The sequence below is a fragment of the Accipiter gentilis genome, chromosome 12, assembly GCF_929443795.1.
Source record: "Accipiter gentilis chromosome 12, bAccGen1.1, whole genome shotgun sequence".
Taxonomy (NCBI): Eukaryota; Metazoa; Chordata; class Aves; order Accipitriformes; family Accipitridae; genus Astur; species Astur gentilis.
In genome coordinates, this window is record NC_064891.1 from 19,925,821 (window position 1) to 19,942,421 (window position 16,601).

Below are 16,601 nucleotides of genomic sequence, written 5' to 3' on the forward strand. Positions count from 1 at the left end.
TTTCCCTACTGTCCTAGTTGTGCTCCTCTTCTAGTTCCACACTTAATAGTGTATTACAAACACAAAGGAAAAACACGTTTAGAGATTATTTGTGTCTTTAAATATGATTGCAGTCATCACCACGCACACAGGCCAATAATTCTACTGAATGATTAAAAACATGTCCGTGTATACCCTCTGCTTTTGGACACTGGGAATGAGCAGAAGGGACCACGGTAGACGACCAACAGTGCGATGCAGTTGTGAGCCCTTGTCCTGGATTGATACATCAAACCGCTTAGGAGGGAAGCGACTTTCGAGTTAGGAAGGCAAGAGGCCAACATACAAACTCTAGATGTGTCCTAGTGTTCATGCATATACTTGCTGGACATTAGGGTTTCCTTGTTGTTTTGGGTTTTTTTATGTCTCATGTCTTCATCATGATGCTATAGCCAAGAAGGATCAGAATACATGGGGATTTTACGTATACTGTAATCTCACCAAAGCAAAAAATTGCTGATCCAGTAAGGGGTCTAAAGTACATAGTCATTAAAGAATTTGAAAGATTATATAGCTCCACCCTTGTCATTTTTTTTCCAGCTTTATAAACCCATAGTTTTAAAGGACGGCTTTCCGGATGTAGTGAGAGTAGATGAGGACCCCTAATTAGAGTGTTATCTTTCACTTCAGTCTTATTTCATCTCTAAAGTATGGCTCAATGATCTAAGAATAAGTTAAGTTCTGACTTTGATGGAAGGGAGTAACGTGGGAGTCCATACAAGAGTTAAGGTAGAGGCAGCCCTGCCTCTTGCTCCCTCTTTGCCCTTTACCACCTTCCTCTGCCACGCACAGGGGCTTTCCCACCTGGAATCTGCAAAACCGGACGGCAGTAAAAACATCAGTAACTGTTTTCCCTGAAACACCGCAGCTTTGCGTAAAGACAAAACTCATCAGTGTCATGCTTGCCTATGGCTTTGAGCACTCTTGGACCAAAAATTGCTGGTTTTGTCTTTGTCTTCCCCAGCATTTGATCATGTGCTGGGAGGGCAGCTACTCTGTTTTTCAGCTGGTCAGAGAGTTGTGATTCATCCTGTATGATGCAGCACAATTTTCATCTTTAAATTGTAACCCTGCACTAACATTTTCCCTGACTGATCATCTGCTAACTTGCTGCTTTTATAAATTCATTGGCAGTCATATGCCTTCTCCCCTCGGTGAATGTTTTCACTTCCATGTGAATATATAGTTCTAATGGTCTTTTATTTTTTTTTTCCCAGAGCCCTGCTTTCAAGGCCATTGACCAATGTTTCATAGCATCTCAATTCCCAGATTAAAAAGTAGAGCCACATGTCATTTTGAAGTAATAGTAATGTTACTTTTAAAATGGCAGTCTCGTTTCCTATGCAACTCAACACAAACATGTAATCTTAAATCTGAAGCTGTAGATAACATTAGAAATGGGCATTACTCTAGGACTCAGGAAAAAAAACCCCAAATGCTATTTTGAGTTTGAGGGTTGGTTGGGGGGGGGGGGGGGAGGGTGTCCATCTGTTGACACTGGAGGCCCAAAGGAGGCCTTTCATTCAGCCAGCTGAACGCGAGGGCTGTGAAGAGACATTGAGGAGGAAAGAATTGCTGCTGGTTTCCAGTGATGTCCTGGAATTCGCTGGGCTCTGTACAGCCTCCCAGCTACAACATCAGCGTCGCAGAGGCTGACACCTATTCAAGCACTTGCTGAAGGCAGCTCCTTGTAGTTCAGGAAGATATTTCCAGAGCCCAAAGGCAGGCACATGTAAAAGCTGCTACCCATCCAGGGACACTGACTGGGGTGCATAATCCTGCTCTGTGCCCATATTACCTACACGTATGGTTTTCTGCCTTTGCTGAATCACCTCTGGTTAATGTGAATCTTGAATGATAGAATGCTTAGTTAATCATTTAAAATGAATGAAAAGCAAATTTCCCAGCAAAACCAACGATCATTTCAAGGAACTCATAATCCTCTCCCCATCCTGTTCTTCTCACCCCTGAAAACCAACCCGGGGTTGATGTAATGTGACTGAAGCCTGGGGTCTCAGGTACAGTGGTGATCACTGACCACAGACATGGCTTGTAGTGGCAACTAAGGGCAAGGATGTCAGATAGAGTCGCCGAGCAAGCAGGCTGAGTAGTGCACACACGATTTCAGTACCAGCAGAAGTGGTCCAGGCTTGGGCTGCGCTCACCTCAGTGGAAAAGGCTGTTTGGTGCCTCTAGCTACAGCAGACATAGCAGCTTCACCCCCCTCCAGCTCAGAAAGCAACCCAGCAGTTAACAAATGTGCTGCTTTCCCCCTCTCCCCTCCCCTCTTTTTTTTGTTGGGTTTTTTTTTTTTTGGGGGGGGGGGGGGGGGAGGTAGCAGAACTTGCAACTCGCTTTACTATCAGGTGTATGAGAGCTGGTATTGCCAGCACCAAACATTCAAAAAGAAGTAGCCTGTTCTCTCTTCACCAAAATTAATTATGATAAAATTGGTTTTGAAATAAATGGACAATCTTAAAACAACAACAACAACAAAAACGGTGAGGTGGGGCACATGTTTTGGATTCCTGTCTGCTTGCATCTTATTTTGAAACCTGGTGCACTTGGGTCTCACGGTCTGTGTTTCCATTAAGAGGTGGAGTTCAAAAACAGACTTTGTTTACACATTTAAAACTAATAACAACCACCCCATCAGAATCTTCAGGTAGTTACTTGCTCCCAGAGAATCAAGGAAAAGCAACTGTATTTATTTGACAACACTGAAGAGCTCAAGGCGCCTCTCTCTTCTTTTATCTGCCTGTCATAATCCATCTTTCTGTCAGGTGCTGCTTTAAAACAAGTAACTCTCGTTAGAGCACTGCAGTCCTGCCTCTATGTTTGCGTGTAAAAGCAGTACATTCGATCGTCAGATCTTCATTTTGGAAGATAATGGTGGGTTTTTTTCTTTCTACTAATACTAATGTTTTTCAGTAGGAGGTATACAGAGTGTCAAATTCAAAAAAAAAGGATAAGTGTTGTTTTTCTAACAGCTTATAAGCTTTTTTTTTAATAGACTTTCTGTTTCAGATGCCATTGAACCCTTGAAAATCAGAGAAGTGTTGCATAGATCTAGCCATAAGTAGACAAAATCACAATGGTAAAATCACAACATAGAGCCTCTGTGATTACAGCCTGTATTTTTCATGCACGCGTGCATACACACGTGCACACACACACACACAGAGGTATTAAATAAAAAGGAAGAGGCTACTAGTGTGAATGTGAGCATATGAAGAGTCATAAGACCATGATCTTAGCTCAGTACTTCCTTTTTTAATTATTTTTTACTGTTTGCATTGCTCCTTTGAAAAGGTCACAGGCAGAAAAAAGGCTCTGTTGTGAGGCAATATGGTAAACTCCCTCTTAATGAATATTTTTAGTTATTTACTTTCGAAAACATCACACTGTGCATCTAAAAATCACATGTCGTAAAGCAGCGGCCGTGTTTGAAGATGGTTTTTCCTCTCCCATGTGGCCTGATGGAGTTTTGGTCGTCACTTTGAGTGCAGACACCTGGAGCTGGAGAGGCTTTCCTTCAGCTCTCTTATTTTCCCCCCTCCCTATGTGGCAGCAGGCTAACATCAGGATGTCAGTAATGCTGAATGCATTTTAAAACCCCATCTTCAGCCTTCATCAAGGGGGGCAGGGGAAAAAAAATAATCAACCGAAGCTTAGTGCTGCCGAGGGAAGCTGGCAGAAGACAAGTTGAAGCAAAATTATGTTGTCTTTTGCGCACCGCAGTTAAACTGGAAGTCCTGGCCGTGGGATGGTGGGACTGCTCGGATTTTCTGGAGGTTTAAGAAAAAAATTTATACACGTTAACGCAAGAGAATTTCTTTTTGCATGTGGCTAAATGGGTGGGAGGTGAGCTCCGAGCTACAAGTAGTTAATTGTGGAGTAGGGGAAGGTGTGTTATGTGCTGACCCTGCACATATACTCGTTCCTAAGCATTCGGGGTTGGGGTTTTGGGGGGGTTTTTTTGGCTTTTGGCTAGTAAAGCCTGGCTGGTCGTGCTCTCCAGCCACTGCCCACCCATGGGACACCCCTCAGCCCTGCCTCAGCTGCCGGTGCCTCTCCAGGCAAGGCTGATGTCCTCCCCGAGGCAGGTTTGGCTTTGGGGCCGTTGCAGGAAGGTGAAGATACGGGTTGACGTTCTTGGCTGCTCTGATGTTCTTCTTGTCCTTTGTAGTCCTCCATCCCCCGGTGCTTCGCTTGTTCCAGGAAGGGCACACAATGACAAAAAGATTAAACTGACCCTAAAATACATGCAACAGCTTTTCCATTTACTTCAAGATATTTTTAACCCACTCATAAATCAGAGGCAATGAAGGGCTCCTGGCTTCAGCAACTAGATTCAGCTGCAGATAAAAAAACATTTGCTAATCAGAGGGGGTTTTCAAGTTCCTGTATGTGATTATTCATCCTCATTACTACCATGAAGTACTAACTTCAATACGGCGCTAATATCTGAGTCACTGTAATGCTGCTGTTAAAAAGCACAATGATGTTGGCAGCCCTTGTGATTGGCTTCTAAGACTTGCAATAGTTGTGCTTTTCTCAAATTGCCTCTGAAGCAAAATAATTCATTTCAAAAGTTTCAGCTTTCATGGAATAGGTATATTTCATTTTTATGCTTGGTGATAGATGATGATATATAAATATATCTAAATGTTCTATAGCTATAAAATGATGTCCAGAAAATATGTATATTCACATATGTATTTTTGGGGCATGGTAAGGATGCATACTTCAGCACTGTAATGCAACTATTCACAGGAGCAGGGAGGGGGGCCTGCATGTACAGAATTACAACTTCTTGTTACGGCAGTGAAGCGATTGTGTGGTACATGGCACTTATGGGAGTCCAGTGCTAGCATCGGCTTTAAATGCTGAGACTCTATAGGTGAAGGGCTGTTTGATGTAGCAAAGACTTGGGTGAATCGAAGTTGCTAGGCTGCCTGTACAGGGCAAAATAAGAGACACAGATGCGACTCCTATGAGATAGGGTTGGGGCAAAGAACTTGGCAAATGAGAACACCAGCAGTAATCGAAAATCAGTCTCATGGCCATTGGGAAGGGGCAAGGGCTTGACAATATTTGCATGTACTGTTTCAGTATGAATGGTATATATACAGCAACTAATAGTGATTAAAAAAAAAGTGATGAGTGTATTTAAAAACATGCAGTGAACAGATGTCAGTAGATGAAACATGAAATATAAACTGAAGTAATTTTTTTTTTTTTTAATTAAGACGACATATAAATGTCATGTCAATTAAAGACAACACACACGTTTCTGGTAGTACTGAAGCTGTAACTACAAAAAAAAAAAAAAAAAAAAAAAAAAAGACATTATTGCAGCAGCTCAGAAAGCGCAAGTGAAACTATGGAGTTTTATAGTGCGTTTCAGTTAGATTGACCTGAAGAGGTGCAGGACAAAGCAGGTGCTATCTTTACAGAAAAGCTGCTAGGCAAGTCTGGGGAATGCTGTTTGCTTCGATGGGCTTTCCCTTCTCGAGTCAGCGTTAAGGCCAAGGACTTTTCCCCATACTTACACACTGTTAGTGCTGGAGAATCATAGAAAATCTCAAGTTGGAAGGGATCCATAAGGATCAAGAAATCACACAGCCTGACTCCAAAAAGTGCATACTGTGTTCCAGTTATATTAGGTGTGTTTCCTGCTGGCTGTAAAGAAAAGAAACATTCCTCCTTTCAGCTGCAGGCCAATACCTCTTTCTGTTTTCAGAACTTATATGTATTTTGATTGATTACTACCACTCCTGGCCTTTCCCAGCTCTTTCAAGGCTCTGTCTGATTTTACTTAGCAGCTAGCAGTACGTTTGCGTGTGCTGCAGGTTTGCGGGATGAAAGGGAAGCAGCCAGCCAGCGGGGCTGATGATGCAAGAAACTGCTGTACCAGAGTCACTGAGACCAAGCAAGGGCTTTGGGGAGAAACTCTTGCTTTATCAAGCCAGGTAATTCTTCTGCTATAAACTAGTACCCTTGTATAGTAAGTAAGTGCTTTATCTATTTTCTCTAATGAGCAAGACCTATGTATTCCTGGAGTCATTCCCCACACAAAGTATTTTAGGCCAGTTCATCTACCTATATAGTGAAGTTTAACTTAAATTTTCAAGTACTTCATGCTAGAAAAGGCAGGCCTATGGAGCATGCAGAGCTGTGTTGGTTTTTTTGTTTGGTTGGTTGGTTTTTTTATGTTTTTGGTTTTTTTTTTTAATCCCCTGGCTTCTCACAAAGGGGAAACAGATTTGTGCCCGGCAAAGCTGACTGCTTTCCACTGCCCTGACCCTGAGCACCAGCAACACAGGGGAGGACCCACACCAACCATGTATATAGAGCTGGAGCTTGCAAACTGCCTTAGGGGTGAAGGGTGGTGAGACTAAACCCACATGTTGGTAGCAAACCGTGTCCAGCGCACGCCACATCAGTCTGAAGCCATTCGTATTACTCAACGAGGCTGAGAAAAAAAGCAAAATGTTCCTGTCAGAGACTGCGGTGTAAGTGTTGGATTACAAGACTGGAAGTGAAGTTACAAAAAAAAAAAAAATCCCCAACAATCTCGTTGTCAAAAACATACCTGAAATGGTTCTCTGATCCTCACCTTGATGATGACCCCGTCTCTTCCCCTCCTCCCCCAGCACCTTTGAGCCCTTTCTGAGGGGGAAACGGCTTCAGCAAATACTTTGCTCTTCGTTGAACATTAACTCACAGAACCAGCTTCCCTGATTAACCTTCTGATTACACCCTGTGATTAACTCTGGCCACTGCTAATGGAGAGGCTGGCAGCCTTCACTTTCGTAACCCGGGGATTTTGTGCGCCTTGTTCTGTGTGTTGGGGAATAGGGTAACATTTGGCTAAGCTTACTGAAGATAGAAAAACAGCTTTGGACATAAATGCCTTGTCTTTGACTTAATACAAATAATAATGCTAACACAAGGTGAGCACAAAGCGCTTGGTGGCTGTGTAATTTTGTCGTGCGGGACCACGTAACCGGGGTCCGTAACCCACGTCAAAAGCGAGGTGAGGTGCTGGTGTCCTGCCTGCAGGCTGCTCAGGTTAGATCGGCAGTTTCTACTACGCCCAGGAAAAGAGCTGGATGTTTGGCCTCAAGGAGAACTGAGGCATATTTGCATCTATCATTCCTCTTCAAAATGCCAAGTTATTTGTATTTCTTCGTGGTGAAGCATAAGGTGCTTGTGGCTAAGGTGCAGCACCCACCTGTGCAGGGTGCTTTGGTGCAGAACAAGCCCTGGGCTCAGGTGGAACCTGCAATTTCTATTTTTTTCTTGCATTATTCTGCAGGCACTGTGCTGAGGTGTAACCGCTGCTACACGCACCCCTCGACAGTGAATGCCACCCTGTCATGTGTAACCATACCTCCCTCCAGCCGCCACGGGCTTTTGCCCACCCCAAAGGGGAAATCTTGCGGTGCTGGGAAGGAACAGGGAAGTCCGCTCGGCTCCTGGGATCTTGCCAACGAGGAAAAGTCTGTGGGCAACAAATGACGAGGCCGTTTCTACTGGAGGTGGTGGGGATGTGTGTTTGCATAATAAACAGAAATCCATCTGACTTCCATCAGCAAAAGCTGGGGGTGACGGTGACGCAAACCACAAAAAGTCCCTGGAGATATGGGCAGGCTCTGGGAAGGCACCGTAACTAGCATGTGGAACGGCCTACTAAATATAGCACTGGAAGCTGCAATCAGGAATATATTTTCTGCAATGCTAACCAATTAGAGGGAGTGACATTAAATTGGCATTCGGTTTCCACCAATTTCCATGTTGCAGCTGCTTCTTTTCTAGAAACTCCCCTTTTGTAGAAAGAACTGTTGAAATTGTGTGCCTGTAAGTGATCGTAAGTGCTGGTATTGAGATGGCGATGCTGCGATTGCACCACTGGAAAGCCTGTCAAAAGAAATATGGCCATCGAGGGCTTTATAGATGCTGCTGAATCAATTACATACATTTTTATTTAGAAGTAGCATAGAGCATACTTCTCTTTTATACACTCATACTTCAATATAGGCTGTTAAGGCTATTTCACAGCCAAAGGAGTACCTGCCACACTGGCAGAGGTCTGCCTGTCACTAAACGCCACTGGTCGACCGCTTTCCAAACTGGCCGGGAGGAAGGGGCCGGGTCCTCTGCTTGTGCCTCAGAGCTGTTCCAGGAGGACCTGACCTGCATCAGCCATGGTTGCATCTGCCCCGCAGGACAGCGGCGGATTTCCCACCCTCATCTCAGGAGTTATCCTTCCGAGCCGACGGAAACAGTGCCGCATTCCAAAAAGGACTAGGGACGTGTACCCTCTGCGTGCTTGCAATAAAAGCTAATTGCTCGGTTCAATCAGCAGTAGAACACCGTTGAATTATACTCAGTCTGTACCGTCTCATATTGTAATGACTGGTTACAGAATAGTATTTCTGGATGGGACCGTAGCTTCTACCCAGAAACAATGCAACTGCTGAGCCGTGCATTTTAGCAACAACCTACTTCTAGCAAGTTTCTCCTTTCAAAGGCAAAATCTGTTTTAGACTGAAGGAGAATTAAAACCACACTGCTTTTAGCTATTAGCAATCACAATAACCTCTCAGGGAGTCTTACTTTCTTTTAATGTACAGGAACAGCAGTTTATGTTAATCAAGGAGAAAAACCCCAACATTTCATCACAGACTGTTTGGAGTTATGCCAGAAGCATCTGAGGATGAGGATAGTCATGCTCGGTGCTTTGATGCTTGCTGACAGGCACTATACCAGAGAAAAAGGCACAGCATCACTTTTTGAATTACAATGTTTGAATTACTTTAATATAGTATATACACTATACCTTCAAATGGACATCTGCAATGACACCAACTGTGTTTTGGTTGGCGTAGGCAAACATGAAGGTATTTAGAGCCAAAGCCAGAAAGAATTTGGCTACCATGGTGTATAGTCAAACTTCCAGTTGCCAGAATAGGACCTGCAGCCCGGAGTTAAGCTGCTGGCCTGAGCACCAAGGGATGGGGGCCAATTCTGCCGGCAGAAGCCAGGCAGCAGAAGAAGCGATGTATGACCAGAGGAGGGCCGCGGAGGGAGGCCGGTGGCTAGGGCTGCTCTCTTGATCATCCGAGTACCTTTCTTTATAATCTCAGCCGTTAATAATCTTAAAAGTCAGTAACGGAGGCACTTGCTAAGCACTTTATGTACAAAGTGTGCCAGAGTCCACTAGGACTTCCTCGATATGCAGCTTCGGGTATTTTTCTCTTCAAGATTACAACAAAAGATGTAAAACATCTTCAAATATAAACTCTTCGACATTTGAAGATGTTTACTCCTAGGAATTTTACAAATAATTTAATAGAAACGAACTGTCCCTCTCTGCAGCTCCCCAGGAGACTATGAAGTTGGACAGGGTTTGCTAACTTGGATATGCCAGAATTAACTGCATACCATAATGCTAATTTTTGACGATGTAGCTGTAGCAAGCTGTTTTGGAACCAAGAGCATTTTACGCGCATGTGTGATGAGCACCGACTCAGAGGACTGCCTAGCATTTTGTCTGTACGGTGCTTTCATCAGGTGAAGGTCTTCATTTAGGTATTGGAGTCCCTTTACTAGTGTTATGAAAAAGACTTCAGTCTCTAGAAAAAAAAAAATCTAGAACAATTTAATTCCCTCTTCTCTTGGGAACGGGAAAGGCACCTTATATGCTGCAATAAGATAAATCTTATCCGAACTCATTCCTGGAGTTACATGCCTCATGGTGGGCATGACTTATCCTACTATTCACAGCACTTTCTCAGGATGGGCACTTACTTTCTAAGCCCTGTTCAAATGAACGTGCTGTGTCAACCTACATTGTGGAATAAGTAATCTACCACTTCACGCTCAAGGCCTGCGGGCAAGATAATCACTCAACAGACACCTCTAAGCCTACCTGAAAGTGAATCACAAAGTACACATGGGAATTTTATGTACCTCAGGAGTTGACGGCAGTTGACTGGAAGCTGTAGTTCCTTGGTCGAGAGGACCAAGAGGTCCTCTAGAGAATCTCCAACAGAGGACCTTGGTCTAGATCTGCAATCAATTTTAGCAGAATGGGCCCCCCAAAAAGCATTTTTTAAAACTTTCAGTCTCCAAAGTTGAAATAGAAAAACCTGAACTGAATTCAGAGTATCTAAGTTACTCTGCAAGAGGAGCTACTGCAACTCCAGTTCCTACCACACTCCAGCATTACACTTCAGCACTAGAACTAATTGTACGTACTCTCTACAGAACCCGCATTTTGACAAAGATACCTGAATGGCACTGGCAAGGCTTTGTGTCATAAACTTCACCTGCTCCCATCCTTCCCAAGAGCAAGAGGGAAAGCACTCTGAAGCTCAGTAATGAAGTGGGTCCCTCATCATCCTTCACCCATTATTGTATCATCCAGATAACTCGATGGGTGATGGGGGGGAGAAATTGAGATAGCAGTTGGCAAGGGGAAATACTCCACAACCAGTTTCTTTTAAAAATTAATCGTATTTAATATTTGAATTGCCTAAGGCTAGCACTGCTAGACAAATTGCATGATGAATTCTAGTGGAATAAAACATGACTTAAGTACAAAAGCTGGAGGAAAAAATGCTCACGCTTTCCAGAGGCAATGAGGTATTTTACCTCTACAAAGTCTGAATGTCCAAAACCACCTGCAGATCTTCCTCTTTACACTGTCATCTTTGCTGAACGTTGGGCATTTCTGTGTGTGTTTTTCAAAAGGCCAAGGAAAAGTGCTTAACCATCTTTAAAGATGAAGAACTTCTTACATCCATCTTGCCACATTTTTTTGACTAGTAGCTTTAGAACGTTTGACCACTTTTTCAAGCCATTCTGATATATGGTGGCGGTTTGGATGCGTCTTCCTCTGCATCTAAGTCCTGGGCTGGAAACCGATCTGGGGAGTTAAAAATTCTGCCCCCACGACCTGAGTGGGGAAGGAAAGAGGAAAGCATTAAACCTGGGGTAGACACTTGCACAGAATCCTGAGTTCCTTTTGGCTCAGAGTATTGTGATTATCAGGATTTTGGCCTGGGATGTAAAGCTTATTCAGGATGTTCCTTCCACGTCCCTGGTGAATATCCAAATACATGGAGGGAAAGAGTTACTCACTTTGAACAGCGCAAACCATTTCCACAGCCTGATCTTGGTCCTCACTAGGTTGCAACCATTCCTATGAATGAAACAATGCCATCAAAACACTCATCTGTGGGTTTGTTCAATAAGATAGACTTGAACTCATTTTAAAAGTCTGTGTAGTCCACACCTCCTAACAAGTTTTAGTTTGAAAGTTTAAAGCAGCCTCCCATTACACACTTGGTATCTTTAGTCAAGAACAGCTGCCTTGTAACCCGTACCCATTAATTCCTTACCAAATGATATGGTCGGATGTACATGTTTAGTATAACATCAGAATTACTCTAGTAAAAGGAGCTGATATTTACTGAGCTCACCTAGCAGACACAAGCAGTGTGTGTCTCATCACTCGAAGTACAGTCCTCATAAATTAGCACTAAAATGTGGTGAGTTGTCTCCCCTACACTTCACACACGGTACAGGGGATATTTTTATTATTGAATGTGTAGTTCTAGGGATAAGGCATCTAGGTGTGTAAGTACCAGTAAGTATTGGAAATGCTGTACCAGCAGCAGTTGTTGGTTTAAGGGCAAGAGAAGGAGGAACAGTTTTTGAGGAGAGCAGGAATTCATAGGAGATGGGACCACAGTAGTTTCAGCACTAATGGTTTGGAAAATTGAGTTAACTTATGCTAGTTCTTACACAAGACTGTAAATAAGAGGGAGGTAGTAAAAGGAAAAATACTAAAAGCATAAACCACTTCTAACATCCACTTAATTTCTTAGAATTAGCCCTGGATGACTGAGGTAGACCTGAGGCTAGGTTTATAGAAGAAAAACACATCTTCTCCCCAGTTTCTTCCCCTCCCACCCACAGTCAGTACAAATAAATGGGTGCCTTGGACTCCTCACTCACCATCCCAGTTACGCTGTCGTAGCATGAGCAGCGTGGAAGACTCCGGCATCCCAAGTAAGCCATCACCAGCACAACAAAAGCACTGCAGATAGATGCGGCTAGCATGGCTACGTTAGCACCTTTGACTACTTTATTAAGTACGAACTTCTGCAAGCAGAAAAGGAAATGTTAAAGCCACATTGAAAAAGTGAAGTTCTCCACCAAAAAAATATTCTAATGACTGCAAGAACGCTGCGATTGCATCGTAGGCGATTGATTCAGAGTCAGTGTTATTTAAGGCTTTTCTTCCTGTGCTCTGAAGAGCAAGCCAAGCGTGAGCCTCAAATACAAAAAGAGCAAGCAGGAAGAGAAGGCTTCTGGTTAAACAGAAGATGCTATGCAATGGCGTCAGGTTTGGAAATAGCTTTAACAATGAGTAGAAACCCAAGGAACGGCTGCTCCTCTTCACCCCGAATATGAGAAATGTCTTCTTGCTATACTGCACCTTAGCAGCCTGACAATTCGATTTGTCCTGCAATAAACTAATGAACAGCTTCATCCACCTGGGATGTCTTCATCCCCACAGGGAGCCAGCGTTTGTACCAGGTCTGAGGTACAAAAGGGCTAACTCATTCCTTCTTTTCAGCTTTACTGTGGAGGGTACACTTGAAATAATACCCAGTTTTAACCAGCTGACCCATAACTGCTGGAACTTTATCACCTGAGGTGCATGCTGGAAAGGACTTGAGCTACAAAATGCCTATCTAGCCGTGCGAGGGTTTTGTGGTTTCCAATACCTAGCTTGATGCTTAACTGTAGATTTATACAATTCTTTTTTTAAAACAAGTGCCTTGCTGCAGGTACCGCTTCAAACTCTAGTTTAGGCACCCTGAAAGTCTGGTTCTGCTTCCAAGTCATGCCTAGTAATGTTTGCAGGTTAAGACAGTCGTGTTGCCCAGTAATAAGCATAGTATCGATACTTACTGTATGGATAACATGGACCGGGGCAGAGCTCAGCTCCTCCTCTTCACCATAGTTCAGTGTGAAGGCGCTATAAACTACTACAATGAGGATGGCAACACAAGAGATTATGGAAGCAACTATCAGCACGTTCACCTAGACAGAGAAATTAAAGCAAAAAAAGAAAGGGAGCAGGAATTAAAAATATCCTCTGACAAATCAGTGCAACTAACACAGACAATATGTACTAACAAGCATTGTAGGTACTAGCCTTTGACCTCCCGTAACACTAAGTACCCGGTAGCAACAGTCACTCAGAAGCCAAACACAATGCAGTAAAGGTTTCCACGATACCGAATTTCTAAGCTACAACTGAGTCCCAAATCTTAAGCATGGGTGCTAGGTGGACCCAAAGACATCGTTCTTAGAGGTCTCTTATAAAAAATATCCCCCCTCCTTGGAGTTTACACGGCTGGAAAGACCTGCCGATGAAATGCAAGTCAATTAACTTGTTTCCTATTGTAGTGTACACAATTCTTAATAACAGGAAGGAACACCAAAAGAAATGCATCCAAAAGCAAGCGTTTTCACAGATTTTTCCTTTTTATTAGAGCCAGCACTTGTCTGCTGCAGCAGAAAGCGAGGTAATGCTGCACCCTCCTTTTGCTTAGGAATGTAGCAGCTTTTATGAAGATAACTCAAGAAAACAAGCTCTCAATCCTTCAGAAGGACCAGCCAGCTCATTCCCTAGCAAAACCGTTTTCAATTGCCCGGACAACATTTTGGCCCCCCTCCCCTCCCCTGGCTTACAAGAACTGGATTCTTCCTCTGAGAGGAAAACAAAGCCAGGACGCCTGGGACTCCCATCACCTGCAGAGCACAAAAGGAGTTGGTAACTGGGAGACAACTATCGGATTCGGATGATAAACTACTACAGAGCAAATGAAAGGCCCGGAGTAACCGTTAGGTCTGAAATGGAAAGAGAATTGCTGGTTTCTTCTGTTTTCCTCTGCAGCATCTCCTGGGGGCAGGACACTGCGTGAAATGCATCTTGCCCACTCGCCACCCCCACGGCAGCAATCCTCTGACTGCCTTTATGGCTCTGGCCAAATAATAAAACTGATTCAAGTCCTAAAAATGCGCACTGCTTTCCCAAGTCCTTATGCATCTCCTAGATGGAAGAAAGATCTCTTGAAAGGAGAGGAGCAGCCTCTGGATGGAAGATTGCTCTCCAGTACAACTCCCTCGTGGCACGGCTCGCCTGGGTACGAACAGTAACATCAGGGTACGGAACGCCCGGGAGCAAGGATGCTCGCTGCCCGCTCCTCGTTGCGGTGCAGAGGATTACCGGCACTGTGGGATGCAGATTGTCACCCAGATGTTCATCCACCTGACGTGAGGATGGTGTGTTCCCCTCCTAATCTCTGGTGGCCTCTCTGTGGTCACCATGCTTCTGCAAAGAGCCCTGCTGATTGCCACTACGCCCCATTTTCTACGTGATCCAGCAGAAACGTATTTCATTTAGCTCCTTCAGAGGGAAGTCTGCTTGCACTCTCCTGGCTATACCGTGATAAGGAAACTTTTATTATCTGGGTTCAAAGCAGGAAACCAGGGAAGAGCTGACAAGAAGTCCTGGCTTCCCTCCCACCCCCAAGCTGAGTACTAGTAGGTAGCCAGCAGGGGGGGAAAAAGAAAACCACAAAACACCACAAAACAAAGCATAGACAATACAGTGCGACTTTACCATCCCAGCCCAAATTGGAGCTCTGGTTTTGCCCAGCTGAGACTCCGTTCTGAAAATGCCATCTATGAACCCGCTGACGACGCACACCGTGCTGAAGGCTATCTGGAACAGACCCAGCACGACCATGTTCCTCTGGTTAAAGATGAAATATCGATAGCGATCCATTCTGCTTTGATTCACCCATAAAGCCCCGCACGCGGAGACCGGAAAGCCGCGCCGTGGCCCTCCAGCGATGGGGAAGAACAGCTTGTCCTAAGGCAGGAGAAAGAACGGACAGGAGCATCAGCGCTCGGCCAACACCGGCTGGTGCGCCGGGACCCCGCGGTACGGCGGGACCCCCCCCAGTTCACCGGGAGTACAGAGTTCGATCGGCACCAGCGAAAGGTGAGCCGTCTTTTGAGAAATCCCTCATGCCGCTGCGAGGCAGGTGCCCGGGACACCATTTCTGGTGTTTTTGGACAGACACCGGTTTTGGACAGGCACCGTTACTGGTGTTTCTGGACAGAGATGCCCGACCTTACCCCGCTGCCAACCTTTTGTCCCCTTCGGTGTTTCTGCTGCCCAGAAAGGCGCGGGGGTTCCCTTGGGTTTTCTTCCTTTTTCCCTCGCCAAACGCGCTTCCCCGCCGCCGGTTGCTACGACCGGGCGGGCCCAGCTCGGAGGCACCGAGGTCACCGGCCCGGGCCTCCCCGGTGTCGTGTGTCGTCCCCCCCCCCCCCCCCCCCTCCCCTCCCCGCTCCCGCCGGCGGGGCCCACGAAGCGCCGCGCCCGCCCGGGCTGCGGCTGGAGCCCCCGCCGGCTCCTCACCTGCGGTGGGACGGGACGAGAACGGGAACAGGAACGGGACCGGGACCGGGACGGGGCGGCGGCACCTCACCGGCGCTGCTCCGCGGCGGCGGGCGGAGCCGAGCCCGGCAGAGGGGCAGGTATGGGGAAAGCTCCGGCTCCGCCTCCGGGACAATTAAAAAAAAAAAATAAAAAAATAATAAAAAAAAAAAATTCCAAGCCCCCGGGCCTGGCTCCCCCCCCCCCCCCCGGCCCTCGGCTCCCGTTTTCTAAGGAACTTTTTTTGCCTTTCTTTGCCGTGCTCCGAGTTGGGGAAACCCTCTCTCCATCTACTGTTAGTGACTCGTGTGATCAGCTTGTTTAGATTGACGGGCAAGGGTCTTTCTTCCCCCGTGGGAAGAAAGCACAAGAACCCACCCGAGCGCCTGCGGCCAAATCTGGCCCTAACAAGCACCGCACTACAGCATGCCTACCACCCTTCAAACCTTTTGTGAGAAGGCAGTTCCTGGGTTGGTTGTCATTTCTTTAAATAAACCCCCAGCACCTCGACTGTAACACCAGTCTCGGACCAGAACGCAGCCAGGCTGGGTGAAGCCAGACGCCCACCGCAGCATCCACAACCCGAGGGTCATCTTCCACACCGCTCGATTTGGAGAGAACGCCCATACATAGCAAGCGCTCCTCCTTTCAAGCTTTAGGGATGGTGAAGGTTCAGTGGGCAAGGCCAAACAAGCCCCTTCTCCACCCATGTGGCGAGGGGAGAGCGCAGCCTTCGCGCACCTACACTCGGGTGCAAGAGGCCGTGAGCTATCACAGCAATTGCCGAGACCACGGAGGAGGGCAGGGCAGGCGCCGAAGCAATGCCCCTACCCCTTTCCTCACCACCCACCCACCAGGAAGCCTACAGCTAATTAATTAAGGGACAGAGGAATAGGTTACCTGCCTGGAAGGCACTGCTGCTCCTTGCTGCCGTGCCTTCCTACTGCCCCAGAGTCAGCAATGGCAAAGAGAAAAATACACCAGTGCATGTTCATGTGTTTTAAAATACAACTATTAAAGA

The 16,601-nt window shown here is 45.7% G+C and overlaps 1 protein-coding gene across 1 annotated transcript; it reads right to left on the reverse strand.

Moving 5' to 3' along the window:
- Window positions 1-9,774: 9,774 nt before the first annotated feature.
- On the reverse strand, window positions 9,775-15,613 carry LOC126044804 (uncharacterized). The gene is made up of 7 exons (XM_049815009.1): window positions 15,563-15,613; window positions 14,756-15,007; window positions 13,822-13,881; window positions 13,036-13,167; window positions 12,073-12,219; window positions 11,194-11,254; window positions 9,775-11,008 (listed from the first exon to the last, which is right to left on the reverse strand). Exons 2-7 carry the CDS (start codon window positions 14,918-14,920, stop codon window positions 10,905-10,907), a joined length of 669 nt encoding a protein of 222 aa, XP_049670966.1. The 5' UTR covers window positions 14,921-15,007; window positions 15,563-15,613; the 3' UTR covers window positions 9,775-10,904.
- Between the last annotated feature and the right edge of the window lie 988 nt (window positions 15,614-16,601).